Source organism: Prionailurus bengalensis, chromosome A1 (assembly GCF_016509475.1).
Source record: "Prionailurus bengalensis isolate Pbe53 chromosome A1, Fcat_Pben_1.1_paternal_pri, whole genome shotgun sequence".
In the NCBI taxonomy this organism is placed as follows: Eukaryota; Metazoa; Chordata; class Mammalia; order Carnivora; family Felidae; genus Prionailurus; species Prionailurus bengalensis.
In genome coordinates, this window is record NC_057343.1 from 894,076 (window position 1) to 918,749 (window position 24,674).

The window sequence follows — 24,674 nt, forward strand, 5'->3', positions numbered from 1 at the left end:
CAAAACAAAGGGAAATGGAGTCCTACCATTCTTCCTCCCGAATGTAAACTTTAGAACAGACCAACATGGTGCCAGAAGCTAAAGACGATGAAAATGTTAAATAACATCCTTTTGGAAAGTTTACTAAAAGTTGCCTAACCTCACTTCCTTTAAAGTAACTTTTGGATTTATATTAAAAATAACTTTACCAAATGACAGGCTGTTTCCCTACTGTCCTAAAGGTAATGATTTATAATTTTATGTTTAAAACGCACTGATTATTTAACTTGAATTTCAAGGACATTTTCAGGTCTCATTAATATTCTATGAAGATTTACCCTTCTCTTGAAGCCATTTAAGATTTTAGATGTTCAAATGTTCTCCCTAAAAAAAATACAATGTCACAAAATTACAATCAATTCTGTCTACATATTAAAATTTTGCCTGGGTCAATCATGAAGAGAACGCAATTTTGAAAGTTAAAGTTCCAAAAAGAAGCTTCCACAAACTGCAAAGCACATAAAATTTGAGGGTCAAACTAGAAAGGCAACACACGCAAAAAAAGTACCTGTGTAAAAATGTCTCCAACAAAGTTATTTTCTTGGGGAAAAAACCTAGCATCTAAGTATGAATTACAATGAAGCTGTGTAAGTGACACTGATTCACCACAAAGCACTCAGGAAAACTGAAGAGAGTAGATATTTGCCCTGTTAAGAAGAGTATACCCTCGCTGTTTGATGAATTTTTTTGTTCGATGGAAGGGAGGCACAATTTTTGCATGATATTGGAAAACTTTTTAAGATCTGGACTAAAAAAAAGGTAAAATGTGTACTCTTCCAGCAACAAAACATGCCCATAAAATATAAAATATATTTATATATGATTTTATATATATAATTCATCCCCCCCCCCCCAAAAAAACAACGTAGAAACTTCCAGAATGTTTGGGAGAGGACGCCTATTACATTAGCTATCCAATAATCCAACGCCGTCCAGATACTGCAGCGTTTCAGAACTAGGCGGTTTAAGATGTGCTGCGCTGAGGCGGGGAGAGAAACGACACGGTTTACCTTTAAACGCTTCCAAGTCTGGCTGAAACCAGGGAGATCGTTCGGAAAACGTTTTTAAGAAGCGAGTCCGCTGGCTGCTCTTCCATGCCCCACGAAATTTCTGGTGAGACCGGAGCTTCCCTTCCAAATTCGTATCTAAGGCCCTCACGACACAGTTTTGCCGGGAGAAGTCTCACCCCAAAACACGGCGGCCCCCTCCCCTGCCCCCGGTGGGAAGCAGGCGGCGGGAACCCCTAGGCGGGGGAGCCGCAGCCCCCGGAGCGCGGGCCAGCGGAGGCCGCCGCGCGCACAGCCGAAACGTTGGCGACGGCCACCGCGGAGCGCCGGGGAGCCCGGGCCCGCTCGTCGGAAATACGGGGCTACAACGCCGCCCGGGGGACAGGCCGGTCCGGCGCGGCGGGGGGAGACCGGGACGACAGGCGCCGCGATGCTCACAGGCCACAGAAAGGGCCGCGGCTGTGCCCAGGGCTTTCGCCGAGGCGTCCGGCGTGGAGGCTGCCTGCGGCGCCCCGCTCCCTCACGCCCCCTTCCCCTGACGACGCTGCGGCCGGGGCCCGACACTCACCAAACGGATGAAGCCGAAGCCACGGTCCCGATTGATGAAGACCTCGCTGGGCTCGCCGTAGCGCTCGAAGAGCCGCTTGAAGTCCTCCTCCGTGATGTCCGTGGGCAAGTTCCCCACGAAGAGGCGGCAGCGCTGCGTGTACGTTTTCTCGCCCGGCTTGAGGAAGCTCTTGATGTCGATGGTGAAGCCCATCTCCTCGTCGGGGTGGTCCTCCGGGGGCACCGGGGCAGGTGGCGCCGGCTCCCCAGCCAGCGCGAGCGCCATGGCGGCCGTCGGCTCGCTCTCGCCTGCCGCAGACTCCAGAGCGCGAAGGCGGGCCGGGTTTTTCTCAATGCGTACTTGCTTCAGGTTTCCTCTTAACATCATCTTAGTGAGTTCACTTATACCGGATAGAATTCTAGATCTATAGCTGTATCACTATATATACCTACAGAAACGGAATATGGAAGGACAAAGTCAGAGAAGACACCTAGGTCGCCACGCCGGCTGCCCTACCCCGAAGGACTCACGCCCGAGGCGGCTGCACGTTCAAAATGGCGCTGCCACAAGCCGCAGCTACAAGAAGAGACGCCGGCCGTAAGTCCCGCCCCACCGCAAAGGCCGGCGCCGAGCTGACGCGCCTGCGCAGTATCGGCGCTAACCGGCACGGTAGCTGGCATGCGCCGGAGCGCGACGTTACTAGAGCTGCGGATGCAAGCAACCTCCTAGGCTGGCAGAAATGCGGTTTCCTGACCTAAGTTAGTTAGCCGAGTGTTGGACTGCGTCGGGTGAAAATTTGTGCGATGTGTGCAGCAGTGTGTGAAAACACAGTGATTGGGGAACATCCGTATTTTAAATATCCTGCTCAATTTTCAGTGACTATGAAAAAATGAAAATTTGCAGATTTTATGCATAGCCTTGAAGAAGATGATTCCCACTAATTGAAACACGTAAAAACACATTTATTTCAGCCCGTTTCGACAGCAAGCTTTTTATTATATTTACTGAGACTATAATTGTGCTATTGATTATTCACCTCAGAGAAGGACTCCATGAAATTGCTTATGAAATTCTGAACTCTTACGGACCACATTCTGTGAGAAGGGTCAACATTTTCTATAAGGGGCCAGACTGCAAATATTTTAAGATTTGTGAGCCATACAGCGTGTGCCAAACTACTCGATTCTGCCCAGTACCTCTCCTGGCACATGGGCAGGTACTCTTCAGTGAGTGTTAAAAAGAAATGAATTCACACTCTGAAAAACATTTCAGTAGTTTCTCATGAAACTAAACATATGCTTCCTTTAGGGTTGCCTGATTGGCCCAGTCCCTGAAGCGGTGTTTTCAGCCCAGGTCATGATCTCTATGATAGTAGGGTGGTGAGTTCTAGCAGGCATGGAGCCGGCTTAAGATATTCTCTCTCCTCTCTCTCTCTCCCCCTCTTTCTCTCTCTCTCCCCCCCCCCCCATCCCTTCCCTTCACTCTCTCTCTCAAATAAATAAAATCTTAAAAACAACACCAAACAAACAAAAAACAAGAAAAAACAAGAAAAAGACACCTGGGTGGCCCAGTTGGTTAAGCCTCCAACTTGGGTTCAGGTCATGATCTCAAGGTTCATGGGTTGGAGCCCCACATCCATCTCTGCGTTGACAGCTCAGAGCCTGGAGCCTGCTTTGGATTCTGTCTCTCCCTATCGCTCTCTGACCCTCCCCCGCTTGTGTGCGTGCTCGCTCTCTCTCTCTCTCTCAAAAATAAACATTAAAAAAAAAAGAAAAAAAGCCATATGCTTACTTTAGAAAAGCAGTCCTACTCCTAACCATCCAAATGAAGTGAAAATTTGCATTCACACAAAAAAACTATATGCAAGTGTCTATAGGGGCTTTATTTGTAATTAGTAAAAACTGGAAACAATCCAAATGTCCAACTAGTGATAGGTAAACAATGGTACACTCACATAATAGAATATACTCACCAATACAAGGAATGAACTATAGAATATATATCAGTGGTTGCCAAGAGTGTGGAGGGGTGAGGGGTTAACTGCACAGAGACACAGGGAAATTTTTGGAATGTTGAAACTATTGAGGTGGTGGCTACACAACTGTATTTACCAAAACCTGGTAAACTGTGCACTAAAAGGCTCAGCATTACTGTATCTAAATTATACTTTAAACAAAAAATTTCAAATTATCCAAAGAAATAAAAATAAAATACCATCAAGACTAATCCCTGCTTACCTTAGTTGCCACCAAAATTCTAATCATCCACACTCTAATCCCCGTATAGCTCTGTAAATTCCTGAGTCTAACCCAATTCCCCGCAGCCCTCTCAGTTGCTCCAAAGCCTTCTGTTGAGTGCTTGGAATCTCACTCCCAAGTCATCAGCAAAATCCTCAATCTCTCATTTTTTTCTCTGAATATCTTCATCTTCCTGCTTTAACTGGAACATGGTTTTCCTCTGAGGACTGTTTCCCTAACAGCCAAGAAGGCTCCCTAGAAGGGGATGGGTTTTTTTCCTCTATTTATGGGTCACCAGACTTGAGGATGGGATACATTTTCCATGACCCCTTGCAAGTTGGAGAACATTTTCCCTCTCCTTTAACAAAAAACATAGCTCCAAAAAGCTCGTGACCACATAAGCATGAGTTTATGCTCCCTCTCCCACTCTCCCTCTTCTTCACTCTCCCTTCTCCCTGTAATAGCTTTCTCACCACTCTTTAAATTTACAACCACAAATGTCAGGTAAGACCTCAGCCCCTAGTTATTTCTCTCAAGCTAACAATTTCAGACTATTTTCTCTCTCCTCAAACCAACACTCCTCCCTACCTCTACCCTCCCTACCCATCCCTCCTATTACAAGAATGAATTGCCAATGATCCCCTCTTAAGGCCAACCCACTGGATAGCATCTTCTTTCCAAGCACTTTGCTTCTGCAGTTATCTAGTCAGTCACTTGATCTGTATTGAACTATTTCCATTTTCAAAACAAAACAAACTGTTGAAATAACTATCACCTTAAAAATAAAAAAGGAAAGGGGCGTCTGAGTGGCTCAGCCAGTTAAGCGTCTGACTCTTGGTTTAGGCTCCAGTCATGAGCTCACAGTTCCTGGGATTGAGCCCTGTGTAAGTCTCCGTGCTGGATTCTCTCTTTCTGCCCCTCTCCCGGCTCATACTCTCTCTCTCTCTCTCAAAATAAATAAACTTTAAAAAAAATAAATGTTTAAAAAATAAGTAATAAAAAAAAAATCCTTCTTAGACCCATGTTGTTCTCTAGCTGTTTCTTTACTAGAGAGGAAGGAAGGAAGGAAGGAAGGAAGGAAAGAAGGAAGGGAGGAAGGAAGGGAGGAAGGAATGAAGGAAGGAAACCCAAGAACTCTTTCTATTTTCTGTCTTCATTTGCCCATCATTTTATTTTTCCTTAAACCACATTAATTGGATGTCTATCCCCACATTCCATTCCTCTGAAACCTCTCTTGACACAATGGGCAACAGCCTCTACTTTATCAGATGCAATAGTTAAATCTCAGACTTTTCAGCAGCATTTGACACTGTAGATCCGTGCCCGAGTTCCACCATGGGAAATACCTACTTGACAGTTATTGTGCATAGTAAATGAATTATGGTCTAATCTTTGGAAAATATTCTGACCCCATAAATGTTATTATTATTGGCCACTTTTCTTCTACCTTCTTGAAACACAATTCTGTCTTCTTCTTGAAACACAATTCTGTCTTCTGTACAATCATATTCTTCTGGTATTCTTTCTCTCTTATACTTCACTGGCCACTCCTGTCATTATGTCTTTCTTAGGAATCTTCATTTCAATTGTTGAAGAACACAGGTCTAAGTCCTTCTCTCTTCTTTAGCTACCCTCATTCCCTAGTCAGACCATCCACATCAAGGTACCTCAGAAGCATTAAAGCAGGTTTTTTAAACCTGAACACTATTTACATTTTGGACCAAAGAATTATTTGATGTGCAGCAGCATCACTGGCTTCTACCAACTAGATGCCAGGCAAAATCTGCCAGGCATTAGTCTAATTGCTTTGCACTTATTAACTGACTAATTTTCATAATGATCTTTGAAGGTAGATATTATTGTCATTTTTTTAGACTTTATTTTTTAGAGAAGTTTTAGATTCACAGCAAAATTAAGAGGAAGGTACAGAGATTTCCCATATATTCCTAGCTCCTACATATGCATAGTCTTCTCCATTATCAGCCTAACGGACAATAATAGCACCTCTGTTACAGTTGGTGAACCTCCATTGACACATTGTGATCACACAGAGTCCAATGGGGTTCACATGGTGGTGTATGTTCTGCGGGTCTGGAAAAATTTATGATGACATGTATCCACCATTATAGTATTGTACAGAGTACTTTCAATGCCCTAACACTCCTCTGTGGGGGCACCTGGGTAGCTCAGTCAGTCAAGCATCTGACCCTTGATTTCAGCTCAGGTCGTGATCTCACAGTCATGAGATCCAACCCTGACATTGGGCTCAGTGCTGGGTGTGGAGCCTGCTTGAGATTCTCTCCCTCCTGCTCCCTCTGCCCCTTCCCTGCTCTCTTAAAAAAAAAAAAAAAGTAAAAAGTAAAACTGTGCTCCATCTACATCCCTCTCCCCATCCAACCTCTGGCAACCACTGATCTTTTTATTGTCTCTATAGTTTTGTCTTTTCTAGAAGTCATATAGTTGGAATTATACAGTGTGTAGCCTTTGTAGACTGCCTTCTTTTGCTTAGTAATATGCATTTAGGGTTCCTCTATGTATTTTCATAGCTAAATAGCTCATTTCTTTGTAGTATGGAATAATATTCCGTTATCTGATATTCCATTATCCATTCCAATATACCACAGTTGATTTATCCATTCACTTACTAAAGGACATCTTGGTTGTTACCAAGTTTGGCGATTATGAATGAAGCTGCCATAGATATGTGTGCAGGTTTTTGTATGGATATAAGTTTTCAACATTTTCAGGTAAATACCTAGCAGTGAGATAGCTGGATCATGTTAACAGTATGTTTAGTGTTTGAGAAACTGCCCAACTGTCTTCCGAAGTGGCTATACTTTGCATTCCCACCAGCAGTGAATGAGTGATCCTGTTTCTCCACATCTTTACTAGCATTGGTGATGTCAGTGTTCTAGATTCTGACAATTCTGCTCAGGGTGTAGTGGTATCTCTCTCTTGTTTTAGTTTGCATTTCCCGGATAATATCCATATGGAGCATCTTTTCTTTTCTTAAGTTTATTTATTTATTTTTGAGAGAGAAAAAGAGTGTGAGTGAGAGAGGGGGAGAGAATCCCAAGCAGGCTCCTCACTTTAAGTGCAGAGCCTGAAATGGGGCTCAAACCCACAAACTGTGAGACCATGACCTGAGCCAAAATCAAGAGTCAGATGCCTGACTGGGCCACCCAAGTGCCCATGCAGCATCTTTTTGTCTGCTCACTGGCCATCAATATATCTTTTCTGAGGTGTCTGTTAAAGCCATGGGCTCATTTCTCAATCAGGTTGTTTCCTTATTGTTGAGTTTTAAAAGTTATCTGTATACTTTGGATAATAGTCCTTTATCAGATGTCTTTGGCAAATATTTTCTGGCAACCTATGGCTTGTCTTTTTATTCTCATGACAGTGTCTTTTGCAGAGTAGAAATTTAAAAAAAAAATTTTTTTTAGGTTTATTTATTTATTTTAGAGAGACAGAGAGAGTGAGCAGGAGAGGGGCATAGAGAGATGGGGAGAGAGAATCCCAAGCAGGCTCCACACTGTCAGCGTGAAACCCGATGTGGGGCTTGAACTCATGAACCATGAGATCATGACCTGAGCTGAAACCAAGAGTCGGATGCTTAACCAACTGAGCCACCCAGGCGCCCCATAATTTTTAATTTTAATGAAGTTCATCATAAATTCTTCTTTCTTTCATAAATTATGCCTTTGGTTTGGTGTTGTATCTAAAAAGTCATCATCAAACTAAAAGCCATTTAAATTTTCTTCAGGGGCACATGGGTGGCTCAGTTAAGTGTCAGACCTCGGCTCAGGTCATGATCTCATGGCTCCTGAGTTTGAGCCCCACATCAGGCTCTGTGCTGACAGCTCAGAGCCTAGAGCCTGCTTCAAATTCTGTCTCCCTCTCATCTCTGCTCCTCCCCCGCTCTCTCTCTCAAAAATAAACATTAAAAAAAATTTTTTTAATGTTCTTCCATTTTTCTTCCATGGTTTTTGTAATTTTGTGTTTTAATTTAGGTCTGTGATCCATTTTGAGTTAATTTCTGTGAAGATTGAGTGTAAGGTTTTTGTGTGTGTAGATTCTCTCCTTTGTAGAAATATGTGGATGTCCAGTTGTTCAGCACCATTTTTTGAAAAGACAATCTTTGTTCCATAGTATGTATTACCTTTGTCCTTTGCCAAAGATCAGTTGAATTGTTTTTATGATGGTCTATTTCTGGGCTCTCTATTGTCTCACTGATTTGTCTATTCTTTCTCCAGTACAGTATTTTTTTGATTAATGTAACTTTATAGTAAGTCTTGAAATTGGGTAGCATTAGTTCTCCAACTTTATTCTTTTCCTTCAATATAGTGTTGCCTATTCTGGGTCTTTTGCTTCTCCATGTATACTTAAGAATCCGATTGTCTATATCAAAAATAAAATGTGTTGGCATTTGATTGGGATTGCATTGAATCTGTGGAACAAATTGGGAAGAACTGACATCTTGACAGTATTAAGTCTTACTATCCATGAACATGAAATAATTCTCCATTTATTTAGCTTTTCTTTGATTTCATTTATCAGAGATTTGTGGTTTTCTTCATATAGATCTTATAATTTGTTATATCTAAATATTCCATGTTTTCAGGCACTGATGTAAATGATATTGTATTTTTAATTTCAAATTCCACTTGGTCATCGCTGGTATATTAAAAAAAGTAATTAACTTTTAAAATCATTTTTGTGTCCTGCAACCTTGCTATACTCATGTCATCTGCAAACAAAGACAGTTTTATTTCTTCTTTCCCAATCTCTATGCCTTGTTTCTCCTTTTTCTGTCTTACTGCATATCTAGGACTTCTAGAACAATGTTGAATGGCAGTGGAGAGAGAGGATATCCTTTCTTTGTTCCTCATCTCAGTAGGAAACACTTGGGTTTCTTACCATAAAGCATGATGTTAGCTATAGGTTTCTTGTAGATATTCTTCATCAAGTTGAGGAGGTTACCATCTATTGCTAGTTTACTGAGAATTTTTTTTAAAAAATGAATGTTGGACTTTGTCAAATACCTTTTCTGCATCTATTAATAAGACCATGTGATTTTATTCTTAAGCCTGTTGATGTGATGAATTACATTAATTGATTTTTGAATGTTGAACCAGGCTTGCATACCTGAGATAAACCCACTTGCTTCTGATGTACCGTTCTCTTTGCACATCGTTGGGTTCAATTTGATAATATTTTGTCAAGGATGTTTTTATCTATGTTCCTGTGAGATATTGGTTTGTAGTGTGTTTTATTTTTTTCCTTGCAATGTGTTTGTCTAGTTTGGTATTAAGGTAATGTGAGCCTCATAGAATGAATTAGGAAGAATTCCTTCTGCTTCTACTCTCTGAAAGAGATTATAGAGAATTGGTATAATTTCTTTCTTACCTGTTTAGTAGACTTCACCGGTGAACCCAACTGGGACTAGTGCTTTATTTTTTGGAAGATTATTAGTTATACTAGCTTGGGTAGGTCAGTCAGTGGAGTCTCCAACTCTCGATTTCAGCTCAGGTCATGATCCCAAGGTCATGGGATTGAGCCCCACATTGGGCTCCGTGTTTAGCATGGAGCATGCTTAAGATTCTCTCGCTCCCTCTCCCTTTGCCCTTCCCTTGCTCATGCTCTCTCTCTCTCTCTCTCTCTCTCTCTCTCAAAAAAAAAAAAAAAAATGCAGGCCTATTCAGATCGCCTATTAGTTTTTGTGTGATTTTTGGCAGACTGTTCCTTTGCAGGAATTAGTTCATTTTATCTAGGCTATCGGGGTGTCTGTGTGGCTCAGTCGGGTGAGCATCCCACTTCAGCTCAGGTCATGATCTTGCGATTTCTGAGTCCCAGCTCTGCATCAGGCTCACTGCTGTCAGAGCAGAGCCTGCTTCAGATCTTCTGTCCCCCCCCACCTCTGCCCCTCCCCTGCTCTCTCAAAAAAAAAAAAAAAAAAAATCTAAAAAAACCCACCTAGGGGCACCTGGGTGGCTCATTCAGTTAAGCATCCAACTCTTTGACTCTTGGTCTAGGCTCAGGTCATGATCTCATGGTTTTATAAGTTCGAAGCCCATGTTGGGCTCTGTGCTGACAGTGCAGAGCCTGCTTGGGATTTTTTTTTTTTCTCTCTCTCTCTCTCTGCCCCTGCCTTACTTGCACTGTCTTTGTCTCTCTCAAAATAAATGAGTTTTAAAAAAAAACCTAGGCTATCGAATATGTGGGCATAGAAGGGTTAATGGTATATCTTCATTATCTTTTTAATATCCATGGGATCTGTAATGATGTCCCCTCCTTCATTTCTGATATTAGTAATTTGTGTCCTTTCTCTTTCTTCCTAGTTAGCCCTGCTAGAGGCTTATTGATTTCACTGAGCTTTTCAATGAACTAACTTTTGGTTTTATTGATTTCCTATAATTATCTTCTTTTCAATTTAAGGTGGCTCAGTTGGTTGAGTGTCCGACTTTGGCTCAGGTCATGATCTCGCAGTCCATGGGTTCAAGCCCCACTTTGGGCTCTGTGCTGACAGCTCACTCTGGAGCCTACTTCAGATTCTGTGTTTTCCTCTCTCTCTCTCAAAAATAAATAAACATTAAAAAATGTTTTTTAAAATATCTACTTTTCATTTTAATTGATTTCTACTGTAGTTCTTATTTCTTTTCTTCTGCTTACTTTGATTTTTTTAATGTTTCTTTTGCCAGGGGGTTGGGGAGGAATGTGAGTGGGGGAGGGGCAGAGAGAGACGGAGACACAGAATCTGAAACTGGATCCAGGCTCCGAGCTGTCAGCACAGAGCCCAACACTGGGCTCGAACTCACAAGCTGTGACCTCATGACCTGAGCCGAAGTCAGACGCTCAACTGACTGAGCCACCCAGGTGCCCCTCTTCTGCTTACTTTGGATTTAATTTGCTTTTCTCTTTCCAGTTTTCTAACATGGAAACCTAGATTATAGATTAGACTTTATTTTTTAATTTATGCATTCAAGGCTATAAATTTTTCTCTAAGCAGTTTTTGCTGCATCCTAGAAATTTCGATAAGTTCATTTTCATTCCCCTTCAAAATATTTTTAAATTTCTCTTGAGATTTCTTATTTCACTCATGTGTTATTCAATCTCCATGTATTGTAGGATTTTCCAGTTATCTTCCTGTTATTGATTTCTGTTAATTCCACTGTGATCTGAGATAACATATATAATTTTTATTCTTTTAAATTTAAGGTATTTTTTATGACTGAGAATGTGATCATTCTTGGTGCATTCACCATGTGATCACCATGTGATCTTCAGAAGAATGTGTACTCTGCTATTGTCTGGTGAAGTAGTCTATTGATGTCAATTATATCCAGTTGAAAGATGGTAGAGTTCAACTGTGTCCTTACTGATTTTCTGCCTGCTGGATCTGTCCATTTCTGATAAAGGTGTTCAAATTTCCAACTGTCATTGTGGATTCATCTATTTCTCCATGCAACTGTATCCATCATGAATTTTGATACTCTGTTGTTAGGCACATTAAAAGCTAAAGATTATTATGTCTTCTAGGAAAATTGACCCTTTTACAATTATGGAATGCCAAGGAAAAAATGGGAAAGATGGCAGAGTAGTAAGATCCTGAGGTTACCTCCTCCCATGAATCCACCATGGTTGTGAGTACACAAAGAGAAACTCTTTCTGAGAATGACCTGAAGACTAGCAGAACAGTTTTTCCACAGCTGAAGATATAAACAAAAAGCCACAGGGTAGGATGGGCAAACACACTGTCTAATCAGGAACCAAACCCCTAGCATGGCAACCCATAAGCAAGAGGTAAGTCACCTGCAAAGAGGTATTCCCTAAGGAGTAAGAATTCAAACTTCACATTGGGCAACCCCTGCCCTGGGGGATCTGAGCCAGGTGGATTAGCTCCCATAACGTCTGTCTATGAAAATGAGTGGGGCTTACCTCCAGGAGAGCCAGAGGGCTAGCGGAAACCAAAACAGTACTCTTAAAGGCCTTGCACACAATTTCACTCACTTCAAGGCCCAACAAAGAGGTACTGGTGTGAAAAGAGCCTGGGCCAAAAGTGAAAATTTACTGACTGATTTAGAGCATGTGCCAGAGGGGCAGGGATCTATAGAAACTTTCTCTGGGCATGGAAGGACTGATGAGTGTCATTTTTTTGCCCCCTTTCAGTCTAGTTGCCCTAATGCTGATAAGCACCAGTTCTGACCATCTACATCTAAGTTGCTAGCACTACTCACGCCTCCAAAATGAGTTTTTGCCCTTCAATACCCAGCAGGCAGCCTCATCAGGGAACACTACCCCTCCAAGTAACTCCTGATCCAATGAACGAGGGCCACCTCAGCCCAACAGCACACCCTCAACAGTCAGGGGCCGGGGTGGGGGAAAATCCCACCTACCAGCATGTCCACAACACCTGCAGCCATGTGTTGGAAGTGAGACACTCGGTGTAGGCTAACCCAGCCACCAGCACACCCACACCACTCATGGCCAGGTCTCACAGCCCACCAGTACACATGCAGTAGTCATGATCCAATCAATCACAACAGTAAGGCACATGCAGCCCATACAGGGAACACCACTGGAGTGCCTGGTTCTTGTAACCAGAGAGAAATTGTACCTTCTACATAAGGCCACTACCTTTAAGACCACAAGACGTAGCTGACCTACCTAATACATAAAGACAAACACAGAGAGTCAGATAAAACGAGGAGACAGAGAAATATGTTCCAAACAGAAGAACAAGACAAAACCTCAGAAAAAGAACCAACAACAACAAAAAAAAAGAGAGATAAGCAATCTACCTGATAAAGAGTTCAAAGTAATGGGGATAAAGATGCTTACCGAACTTGGGAGAAGAATGGATGAACTCAGTGAGAACTTTAGCAAAGAGATAGAAAACATAAAACAAACTAATCAGAGCTGAAGAATACAGTAAGTTAAATTAAAGATACACTAGAGGAGTCAATAGTAGATTAGAGGATACAGAAGAATGAATCTAAAGACAGGGTAGTGGAAATCATTCAAGTGGAACAACAAAAAGAAAAAGGAATTTCTTAAATTAGGGTAGGTTAAGGGACTTCTATGACAACATCAAGGATACTAACATTTGCATTACAGGGGTCCAAGAAAGAGAAGAGAGAGAAAGAGACAGAAAACTTATTTGAAGAAATAATAGCTGAAAACTTCCCTAACTTGGAGAAGGAAACAGACATCCAGATTCAGAAGCCATCAAGAACCCCAAACAAAATGAACACCAAAAGATCCATGCCAAGATACATAATAATTAAAGTCACAAAAATTAAAGAGAGAATCCTAAGAGCAGCAAGAGAAAAGCAACTAGTTACATAGAAGGGATCACCCATAAAACTGTCAGCTGATTTTTCAGCAGAAAATTTGCAGGCCAGAAGGGAGTGACATGATATATTCAAACTGCCAAACAGAAAAAAAAATCCCTACAGTCAAAAAGATTTTACCCAGCAAGATCATCATTCAGAATTGAAGAAATAAAGGGTTTCGCAGACAAATACAAGTTAAAGGAGTTCATCACTGCTAAACTGGTCTTAGAAGAAATATTAAACGATTGTTTTAAGTCAAAAAGAAAAGGCCATACCACCAGAAGTAAGAAAATTATGAAAGAAAAAATTTCACTGGTAAAAGCAAACACATAGTGAATGTAGTAATCTTTTATAAAGCTAGTATGAAGGCTAAGAGACAAAAGTAGTAAAAACAACTATATCTGCAATAATTAGTTAAGGGATGCACAAAACTGTAAGATGTGAAACTTGATGTCAAATACAGAAAATGTGTTGTGAGGGAAGTAAAATTGTGCTTTTAGAATGTGTTTGACCTTAAATGACCATTAACAGGGGCGCCTGGGTGGCGCAGTCGGTTAAGCGTCCGACTTCGGCCAGGTCACGATCTCGCGGTCCGTAATTTCGAGCCCCACGTCGGGCTCTGGGCTGATGGCTCGGAGCCTGGAGCCTGTTTACGATTCTGTGTCTCCCTCTCTCTCTGCCCCTCCCCCGTTCATGCTCTGTCTCTCTCTGTCCCAAAAATAAATAAAAAACGTTGGAAAAAAAAAATTTTTTTAAATGACCATTAACAAAACAGATTGCTATAAACAAAGTATGTTGGGGTGCCTGGTGGCTCAGCCAGTTAAGCATCTTGACTCTTGTTTTTGGCTCAAGTCATGACCTTATGGTTCGTGTGTTCGAGCCCCACATCAGGCTCTGTGCTGTCAGTGCAGGGCCTGCTTGAGTTTCTCTCTCTCTGCCCTCTCCCCCTGTTCACACTTTCTCACTCTATCTCTCATAAATAAATAAACATTAAAAAAAATTTTTTTATGTTTATTAATTTTTGACAGAGAGAGAGAGAGAGAGAGACAGAACATGAGCGGGGGAGGGGCAGAGAGAGAGGAAGACACAGAATCTGAAGCAGGCTCCAGGCTCTGAGCTGTCAGCACAGACCCTGACGTGGGGCTCGAACTCACAGACCACGAGATCATGACCTGAGCCGAAATCAGACGCTCAACCGACTGAGCCACCCACATGCCCCAACAAACATTTTTTTAAAGGGTGCTATTTGCAAACATCATGGTAACCACAAATCAAAAACCTATAATAGAAACACAAAAAATAAAGAGAATCCAAGTATAACAATAAAAAAGTCATCAGATCACTAAGAAAGACAGCAAGAAAGAATAGAGAAGAACTACAAAAACAACCAGAAAACAAAACAAAAACAACTATCAGTAATTACTTTCAATATAAATGTACTAAATCCTCCAATGAAAACACATAGGGTGATTACATGAATAAAAAGAAAAAAAAAAAAAAAGGGGCGCCTGGGTGGCGCAGTCGGTTGAGCGTCCGACTTCAGCCAGGTCACGATCTCGCGGTCCGTGAGTTCGAGCCCCGCGTCAGGCTCTGGGCTGATGGCTCAGAGCCTGGAGCCTGTTTCCGATTCTGTGTCTCCCTCTCTCTCTGCCCCTCCCCCGTTCATGTTCTGTCTCTCTCTGTCCCAAAAATAAATAAACGTTGAAAAAAAAAAAAATTAAAAAAAAAAAAAAAGAAAGAAAAAAAAACCCACTCATGTTTATGCTACCTAAAAGAGATTTACTTCAGGCACACACATAAGAGACTGAAAGTAAAGACATAGAAAAAGATATTCCAGGCAAGCAGAAATGAAAAAATAAATCTGGGAACCACTACTTACACAAAATAGACTTTAAAAAAATAATATGACAATGGGGTTCCTGGGTGGCTCAGTCTGTATGGCGGTTGACTTCAGCTCAGGTCATGATCTCATGGTTTGTGAGTTCAAGCCCAGTGTTGGGCTCTGTGCTGACAGCCTGGAACCTGAGGACTGCTTCGAATTCTGTGTCTCCCCTTCTCTCTGGCCCCTCCCATGCTCATGCTCTGTCTCTCTCTGTTTCTCAATAATAAATGTTAAAAAAAACTTTTTTAATAAAAAAATACTATAACAAGAGACAAAGAAGGGCAATGCATAATGATAAAGCAATTAAGCCACTAAGAGAATATAACAGGGGCGCCTGGGTGGCGCAGTCGGTTAAGCGTCCGACTTCAGCCAGGTCACGATCTCGAGGTCCGTGAGTTCGAGCCCCGCGTCAGGCTCTGGGCTGATGGCTCAGAGCCTGGAGCCTGTTTCCGATTCTGTGTCTCCCTCTCTCTCTGCCCCTCCCCCGTTCATGCTCTGTCTCTCTCTGTCCCAAAAATAAATAAAAACGTGGAAAAAAAAATTAAAAAAAAAAAAAAAGAGAATATAACAATTGTAAATATCTATAAACCCAACATAAATGCAGGGGCGCCTGGGTGGCTCAGTCGGCTGAGCGTCCAACTTCAGCTCAGGTCATGATCTCACCATCCGTGAGTTCGAGCCCCACATTGGGCTCTGTGCTGACAGCTCGGAGCCTGGAGCCTGCTTTGGATTCTGTGTCTCCCTCTCTCTGACACCCCTCCCCCACCGGTTCATGCTCTTTCTCTGTCTCAAAAATAAATAAATATTAAAAAAAAAAAAAAAAAACATAAATGCACCTAAATATATAAAACAAACATTAACAGACAGAGTAGAAATCAACAGTAATAATAGTAGGGAACTTTAACAGCCCACCTACATCAATGGATCAGCCAGACAGAAAAATCAGTATGGAAACAATGTCTTTGAACATCAGGCCATATGGACTTAATATATATAGAACATTCCACCCCAAACCAGCAATATACACTTTCTTTTGAAGTAGACAAGCAACATTCCACAGGATGGACCTACATGTTAGCCACAAAACCAATCTCAATAAATTTACGGAGACTGAAGGGCACTTAGGTGGGTCAGTTGGTTGGACTCAGTTGGGCTAACTCTTGATTTCAGCTCAGGTCATGATCCCAGGTTTGTGGTATCAAGCCCCACATGAGGCTCCACACTGAGTATGGGAGCCTGCTTGAGATTCTCTCTCTCTCCCTCTCCCCTGCTTGTGCTCCCTCTGTCTCAAAAAAAATTTTTTGTAAGAAGATTGAAATCATATCAAGCATCTTCACTAACTAAAGTAATAAGAAAGTAGGAAAAAAAAATGGAAAAAAAACACAAACATTTAGAGGCTAAAGAACATGCTACTAAACAACCAATGGGGCAACAAATAAATCAAAGAGGAAATCAAAAAATATATGGAGGCATACAAAAATTGAAACACATTCCAAAATCTTTGGGATACAGCAAACAAACAAATCTCTGGGATGAAGCAAAAGCAGTTCTAAGAGGAAAGTTTATTGCAATACAGGTCTACCTCAGGAAACAAGAGAAACTCAAATAAACAATGTACCCTTACACCTACAGTAACTACAAAAAGAACAGCAAAGCCCAAAGTAGGAGGAAGTATATAATGAAGATCACAGCAGAAATAAATGATATAGAGACTGAAAATAAAAAAAGAAAGATCAAGGAAATTAAGAACTGATTCTTTTAAAAAAAAAAAAAAAGAACTCATTCTTTGAAGAGATAAACGAAATTGATAAACTTTTAGCCAAACTCATCAAGAGAAAAAGATAAAGGGCCCAAAGGGCCCAAATAAATATAATGAAAATATAATGAAATATAAATATAATGAAAGAGGAGCAGTTACAACCAAGACCATGAAAATACAAAAGATTATAAGAGGCCACTACAAAAAATTATATGCCAACAAATTGGGCAATATAGAAAAAATGGACAAACTTCCACAAACATACATTCTTCTAAGACAGAATCAGGAAGAAATACAAAATTTGAAGACTGATTACTAGTAGTGAAATTGAATCAGTAATCAAAAAACTCCATAAACAAAAGCCCAGGACCAAATGACTTCATAGGTTAATTCTACCAATTTTTTTTTTTTTTTTTGAGAGAGTGTGCAAACAGGGGAGGGACAGAGAGAGCAAGGGGGACAGAGGTTCCAACGTGGGCTCCACTGTAACAGCAGCAAGTCCGACTTGGGGCTCAAATCCACAAATCATGAGATCACCACCCAAGTGAAAGTCGGACGCTCAACCAACTGAGCACCCAAGTGCCCCAATATTTATTATTTTTTAATTTTTTAAAAGTTTTTATCTATTTATTTTGAGAGAGCAGAGGAGTGGCAGAGAGAGAAGGAGAGAGAGAATCATGAGCAGTGGCAGTGCAGAGCCTGACATGGGGCTCAAGCCCACTAACTACAAGATCATGAGCTATGCTGAAACCAAGAGTCAGGATGCTTAACCAACTGAGCGTCCCCTAACAAACATTTAAAAAATAGTTGATATCTATCCTTCTCAAACTATTCCAAAAAACTGAAGAGGAAGGAATGCCTCCAAATTCATTCTACAAGTCTAGCCTTACCCTAATACCAAAAGAAGACAAAGGCACTACAAAAAAGAAAATTACAGGCCAATATACCTGATGAATACAAATGCAAAAATCCTCAACTAAATATCGGCAAACCAAATTCAACAATACATGAAAAGAATCATTCAACATGATCAAGTGGAATTTATTCCAGGGATGCAAGGATGTTTCAATATCAGAAAATCAATCAATATGGGGTGCCTGGCTGGCACACTTATAAGAGCATGTGACTCTTGATCTTGGGGTTGTGGGTTTAAGCCCCATGTTGGATGTAGAGGTTCCTTAAAAAATAAAATCTTTAGGGACACCTGGATGGCTCAGTTGGTTATGCGTCTGTCTCTTGATTTGGGCTTAGGTCATGATCTCACAGTTTGTGAGTTCGAGCATTGCACTGGGCTCTTTGCTGACAGTGCATAGCCTGCTTAGGAATCTCTCTCTCCCTCTCTCTCTGCTCTCACCTCCTAGTGCTTGCTCTCTCTTTCTCAAAATAAATAAACTTAATTTTTAAAAGGCAATCCCAGCATCAAAAATTATAAAATACATAGGAGTAAACTTAATGAGACAGAAGATTTGTACATTGAAAACTACAAAACACTGTTGCTTTGAAACAACTACACTGGTTGGTTTGGTTACAAGATAAATTAGGAAAAAATATGTCCCACTTCATATTCATAAGGTAAAATGAAATAGGGATGTATTGTGTTGTTATATACATATAATTAAAAATCCATTTCCAAATTAAATTTAAGGCCTATAGAGAATGGAAGGTGATGAAACACAGTATATAAATCAGGTATGTGTGAAACATGGCTATGGCATCTGTAGAACACAAAAATTCAGCAGTGGCAGGTAAGATTTTGTTGTCACCAGCAGCAGCAAAAACAGAAGCACACATGTGCTGAATTCAGTTGGAAGGAATCCATTTCCCAGGAGCAGTGTTTCTCAAAGTGTGATCTGGCAACAGCCTGCACCAGAATCCCCTAAAATACGGTACAAGTGAAGGTTCCAGAGCCACATGTCAGACATTTGCAGTTTAAATAAGCTCCCAAGGTCTTAGGTTCTCTAAAATTTAAGAACACTTCTCCAAATCTCTGAAAACAATTGTTTTTTCTGAGAAAGCCATGGGAAATATTTGTCTGTACCAGCAAATTAAGGATGGTAACTTATTTAATGTTCTGAGATTATATCGTCTAAAAACATTATATTTTTCACTTTAATATTTTAGGCTTTGATGAAAAAATATCAAAGATATAAACTATTGTTTAGTAAAGAAAAGGTGTTTTCTTGGAATGAAACAGTTCTTCCTACCAAAAAAAAAAACCAAAAACCAAAAACCAAAAAAAAAAAGACCAGGATATAACAAATGTATCCCTTGTCCTAGTATTCCTTTCCTAAATCAACTCAATTTCACTAAAGGCCTGGTTTTTTGTTTTGTTTTCTGACAAACAAAATGTAGAATGAAGGTGGGAATAATGAACACCTATACAAACCGTTGCTTCCTAACTTCTGTGTTTTCCATGTCTTGGCTCTCTGAATATGCACTAAGTTAGGGTCTCACAGGTCCTCCCACTCTGCACTAAGTGAGCTGATCACCCCTTCTAAGGCACCTTGGCCATTCTTTGCATCAGATGACATAGTATTTGTCTTTAAACTTTTCATATACCTCCCTAGGCTAATTCCTTTCACAGTAATGACTGCTTTTTTTTAAGTTTATTATTTTTTATTTTATGAATTAAAAAATATTTTTTAACATTTATTCATTTTTGAGAGACAGAGACAGAGTAGAGGGTGAGGGTGAGGGGCAGAGAGAGAGAGGGAGACACAGAATCTGAAGCAGGCTCCAGGCTCTTCAGCACAGAGCCCAATGCGGGGCTAGAACCCACGAACCATGAGATTGTGACCTGAAGTTAGACACTCAACTGAGTCACCCAGGTACACCATAACCTTCTTATGTTTTAAATGTCCATGGGATCTCAAGTGATTCTTTTTTTTTTTTTAAGTAATCTCCAGACCCAACATGGGGCTCAAACTCATGACCCCAAGATCAAGGATTCCACACTCCACTGAGCCAGCTAGTTGTCCTTCCACTGATTCTTGATATTGGTTATTTTACTTTTTTAAAAATTATTTATTTTGAAAAAGAGTGTTTGCACACACATGAGCAGAGGAAGGGCAGAGAGAGACAGAGAGGGAATCCCAGGAATGCTCCATGTTGTCAGCTCAGAGCTCGTCTCGATCTCAAACCATGAGATCATGACCTCGGCCAAAACCAAGTCAGATGCCTAACCAACAGAACCACCCAGGTGCCCCTATTAATTTGGTTTTTATTAATTTTTAGGCACATGAATTATTAAAGTCTTTTTTTTTTAAGCTTAAAATGTGGGGCTTGAACTCATGACCCTGAGATCAAGAGTCACATGCTCTATCAACTGAGCCAGTGAGGTGTCCCATGAAAGTCTTTTAGTATCTACATGTGTGAGGTGAGTCTGATTTCCCAGGTTTTAGGTCTCCCTTGCTTTATTTATCTGTATAGAAGCAAACCGGATTATCTGCTCTTCATTCTAGATGTGACTTCCAGAACGCTCTAGATTTAAAATCACTGTTGCTTTAAAAAAAAAAAAAAATCATTTTATTGTCCTCAATATTATACCACTATTTTCCTAACCTAATTTTCTGAACACAAAGACTTGGGTACTTGGCTTAGATTCTTCTTTCAGCCATAGTTATATTCTCAAATTCTTAATCTCATCCTAACACGGGCATACTTTATAATTCAAAATTATAGAACACTATTCCATTTCTACAATTTTGTACTTCATGTTGTTTTTGTCTACAACTTTTCCCTATTATCTGCCACTCATGATTGCAGCTACCAATACATGATGTGCCAAGGAGTTGCAGTTTTAAAATAAAAGCAATGGGGAACTTCAAAGCTTTGAAACAGAAGAGTGACATGACCTGAAATTATAAAGCATTACTCTTTATTGACGTCTTTACTTCAATCACTTATCCACTTTTCCATCCTATGTAGCAAATTTTACCTTGTATATATAAAATAGCTATTAGCGGCTCTTACTGGCTTTCAGCACTGAGATGGGACAGGGATGAGTCTAGGAATCACAGGAAGAAAATGGCAAAATGTAAGAATTTTAAAGACAGAAAATCTGAAAAAATTTACAAAAATATTTTCACTTGCCTTCTGTGAAATGAGAAAACCAATAGATTGCCATTTCTTTTCTTTTTTTTTTTAAGTTTACTTATTTTGAAAGAGACAGAGACAGCACAAGTAGGGAAAGGCAGATAGAGAGGGGGAGGAGGAAATCCTAAGCAAACTCATGAACTGGGAGTTCATAACCTGAGCTGAAACCCAGAGTCAGACGCTTCACCAACTGAGCCACCCAAGTGCCCCTGCCACTTCTTATGGACTGTTATTCTGAATTGTCTTTACTAATTTTTGATATTAAATTAGTGGCAAGAGATAATATTTCCTAATGCCTGTTCTCAATGAAATTAAAAAGATGAAAACAAATGCTGGGTATAGTCCAGATCACTGCTGACAAATTATCCTGTAGGGAAAGTAGGAGATGGTAACAAGACTTGAACTGTTTTCTTCCTTTTATAGTGAGAACATACTCATAAAAAAACAAAACAAAACAAAACTTGGGGCACATGGATGGCTCAGTTGGTTAAGCATCTGGCTTCGGCTCAGGTCATGATCTCATGGTTCTTGAGATCGAGCCCTGTGTCCAGCTCTGCACTGATGGTGCGGAACCCGTTTGGGATTCTCTCTCTCCCCCTGTCTCTCCCTCCCCACTCCCTCTCTCTCAAAATAAATAAATAAACTTAAAAAAACAAAAACTTGATAAGGCGGAAAAAAATCATTCCCCTGCCTGGAGATGTTTGTTTTTATTATGTTCTGAATTTAGTTGATTTTTCCCTCAACATTTTATGAATATTATGAAAAATTTTACACAGCAAAAAGTTGAATGAGAAATTTACAGTAAATATGGAAAAACCCAGCCTCTAATTTTTTTTTTTTTTTTTTTTAAGATTTTGAAAGAGAGAGAGAGCTGAAGGGACAGAGAGGGAGAGAGCAGGAATCCCAAGCAGACTCCACACCATCAGTGTGAGTCCCATTACAGGGCTCAAACTCACGAACCATGAGATCATAACCTGAACCGAAATCAAGAGTTGGGACGCTTAACTGACTGAGCCATGCAGGCACCCAAGCATCTACGTCTTTTGAATTTTTTTAATGTTTATTATTATTTTTTTGAGAGAGAGAGAACACATATGCACACATGTGAGCAGAGGAAGGGCAGGGAGAGAGGGAGAAAGAGAATCCCAAGCAGGTTCTGTGCTATTGGCACAGCCTGATGCAGGGCTCCAACTCATGATCACGAAATTACAACTTGAGCCAAAATCAAGAGTCAGACACTCACCAATTAAGCCATCCAGGCTCCCCCAAATTTTTCACATTTAATTCATTACTACATCAAGAGCTTATGGTGCCTCATAGTATGGTGAAAAAATAAATAAGAATACGTAAATAAATAAATAAATAAAATAAGAATTTAAAGGACAGGATTTAATTTTGTTTTCTCAATGGATAAGTTTGATGTTTTTGCAAATTATCTTAAGTAGCCACTGGTTGATTTAATTAGTTTGCTCAGATACCAGTGATACCAAGCGTCTATCGAATATAACCATATAATGTCATTCAATTAGCAGTAAGTTTTAGTGAAATAATGGGCACATTAAACATTTGGAAAGGAACTTCAAATCCTGTGTTATATTCTTTAGAGTATTCTCTTAGGCCTTTAAGAGTAAATTGGATTTTTGGTAACGTCCCAAAGCCTCATTCAGATCCAACTCTGAAAGACTGAAATGGTCGAGTTGTCAAAAAACAAAATGGTTATAATACATTAATGATAATGATTTTTGTGGGTCCTCTAATAATAGTTTTAAGCACTGGCATCAGTGACAGAGTCTCCAAGTACTCCTAGTGTCACTCACCAAAAAGAATACACCTAGTTCTGCTCTAGTCATTGTTCATTTGTCATTCTGTTTCAAAGCTTTGAGACAAAGCCCAGTATATGTTAAGAATTTAATATATGATAAAGCCGTATCCGAAATCAGATATAAAGGGAGAATTACTAAATATATAGTAATGGGAGCACTGATCATTTGAAAAAGTGGACAGCCTTAATTTTCATTAGTGTGTTTCTCAAATTTCAAGCATGTAGTCTTCAGAAGAAAAAAAATTGCCACAAAACCTAAAGGTTAACTTAATATATTTTTAATATTTCTTATATTTGTACTAACATAAAAATAGGTATATACTCTTTATTCTTATACTTCTCACATAAGAATAAAATCTAAAATATTTATAAATTAAAGTAAATAAAATGCAAAGTAATCACCTTAATATGAAGTAACAAATAATGCCATTTTGCCCAAATCATAAAACAATGTTTTGCCCAAAAGAAAGAAATTGCAGGTATTTGGTTTAATAGCAAAAAGCTGCAGTTTCAGATTCCATTCTACTCTCAAACTGTTTCTAAATGTTTTTACTTTAATAATAATGAGAATGTTCACACAGTATCTTGTTCAAACTACTACTGATAAATCTAAGCCTTTCTCTCCTTTTTTCAAAGTAATCAGAACAGAAAATTAACCAAACCTGTCAAATGTTAGCCCTCAAATGCCAATTTTAAAAGGTGTGAATTGATAGAATGAAAAAGTAACAATTGCCTTTATTGAAACCCACATTAATTACTATTGAATCCAATTAGCTTTAGAATTTGAAACAGAAACATTCTTTACTATTTGCTATTATACTTATTGCTAATGAACTGTTGAAAGTTATAGGAGCTTCACAACAACAAATGGTACTGTTAGGGTTACAGATCTTTTCTGAATAAATGTATGACCTTGTTATGTCAAAACCACATCAGGTATATTATGTGTACAACAAGAGCACACCATCATTTTTCTCATTCTTATGTAATCCATGTACTGCAGCTTCCACAGTTTTATTTTTTTTCAAATCAGATTTTAATTTTGAATACTTAACACTATTGTTAATGTGCATTTCACTTTCCTCGTGTTTGCTAAGAATATGTGATAAATGCTGCCAATCTTTGCACCCATTCTCATTCTTCAATTGATTTTTTCCTTCCCCAAAGAGTTTGCAATACAAACAAAACACAGAATCTTTTGAAGTTGAATAAAGTAACCAGGATCTAGTGGTTTTATCACCATTTGGAAGAATTCGTGTATAATAAGTTTCTGAAAACTTCCTCCCTGTATTGTCTTTTGGAAAGTTAAAATTTCTTACTTGAGGTGGATCGTTTTCAACAAGAATGTCCCGTTGTTTAATATTTAAAACACGGGGCCATGTACCTGGGTCTGCAGAAAGTACAACCGATATAATGGAGTCTTCTGATTTTTTCTCTTCCAGTTGCTCTTGAAATTTATCAGCTATGGTTATAGAAGGTAAATTCACATCCTGTTTGATCAGTGATGTATCATCTGTCCTACATTCTGCCAACACCTGTAGCTCTGAAGTCTTTTCCTTTTTTTCTGGTATTCCCTCTTTTTTTTCTAAAAGAGTATTCAATGATCCATATAATTTCCTTTCATTTTCTTCTCTAATAGCATTCCTTTTTCTGTTTTCTGATGCTGATAAATTTTTTGATTTTGTTTCCATCATCTGGGAGAAACAGATTACAATTTTATGTTAGAATTGTTAAGATTAATGCATATGCCAATGCTCAATAAGCACATGAAAAGTTGCTCATTTGTCATCAAAGAAATATAAATCAAAACCACCACATCCCACTTCACATCCACTAGGGTGACTATAATAAAAGATACGTGATATAATGGCAAGTGTTGGCAAAGATGTGGAAAAATTGAAACCTTCCTAAGGTGATAGTGCAAATGTAAAATGGTACAGGTACCTTGGAAAAC

The 24,674-nt window shown here is 39.6% G+C and overlaps 2 protein-coding genes across 5 annotated transcripts in view; both read right to left on the reverse strand.

The window, feature by feature from the left end:
• Positions 1 to 2,178, reverse strand: part of PSPC1 (paraspeckle component 1) — a 109,849-nt gene extending 107,671 nt beyond the window's left edge. The window contains exon 1 of one of the 2 annotated variants that reach the window (XR_006296561.1): positions 1,615 to 2,163. Coding sequence is in view for 1 of the 2 variants with exons in the window: in XM_043574593.1 (XP_043430528.1) it covers positions 1,615 to 1,980 (366 nt within the window). In the remaining variant the exon portion in view is untranslated. Of the gene's footprint in view, positions 1 to 1,614 lie in introns of both variants that reach the window. The other variant, XM_043574593.1, reaches the window with a different exon arrangement.
• Positions 2,179 to 22,982: 20,804 nt separating this feature from the next.
• The window catches only part of ZMYM5 (zinc finger MYM-type containing 5), a 32,591-nt gene continuing 30,899 nt past the window's right edge, over positions 22,983 to 24,674 (reverse strand). For all 3 annotated transcript variants that reach the window (XM_043574606.1, XM_043574616.1, XM_043574624.1), the window contains exon 8: positions 22,983 to 24,414. In XM_043574606.1, coding sequence (XP_043430541.1) covers positions 23,662 to 24,414 — 753 coding nt within the window. In that variant the 3' untranslated portion in view covers positions 22,983 to 23,661. The remainder of the gene's footprint in view (positions 24,415 to 24,674) is intronic.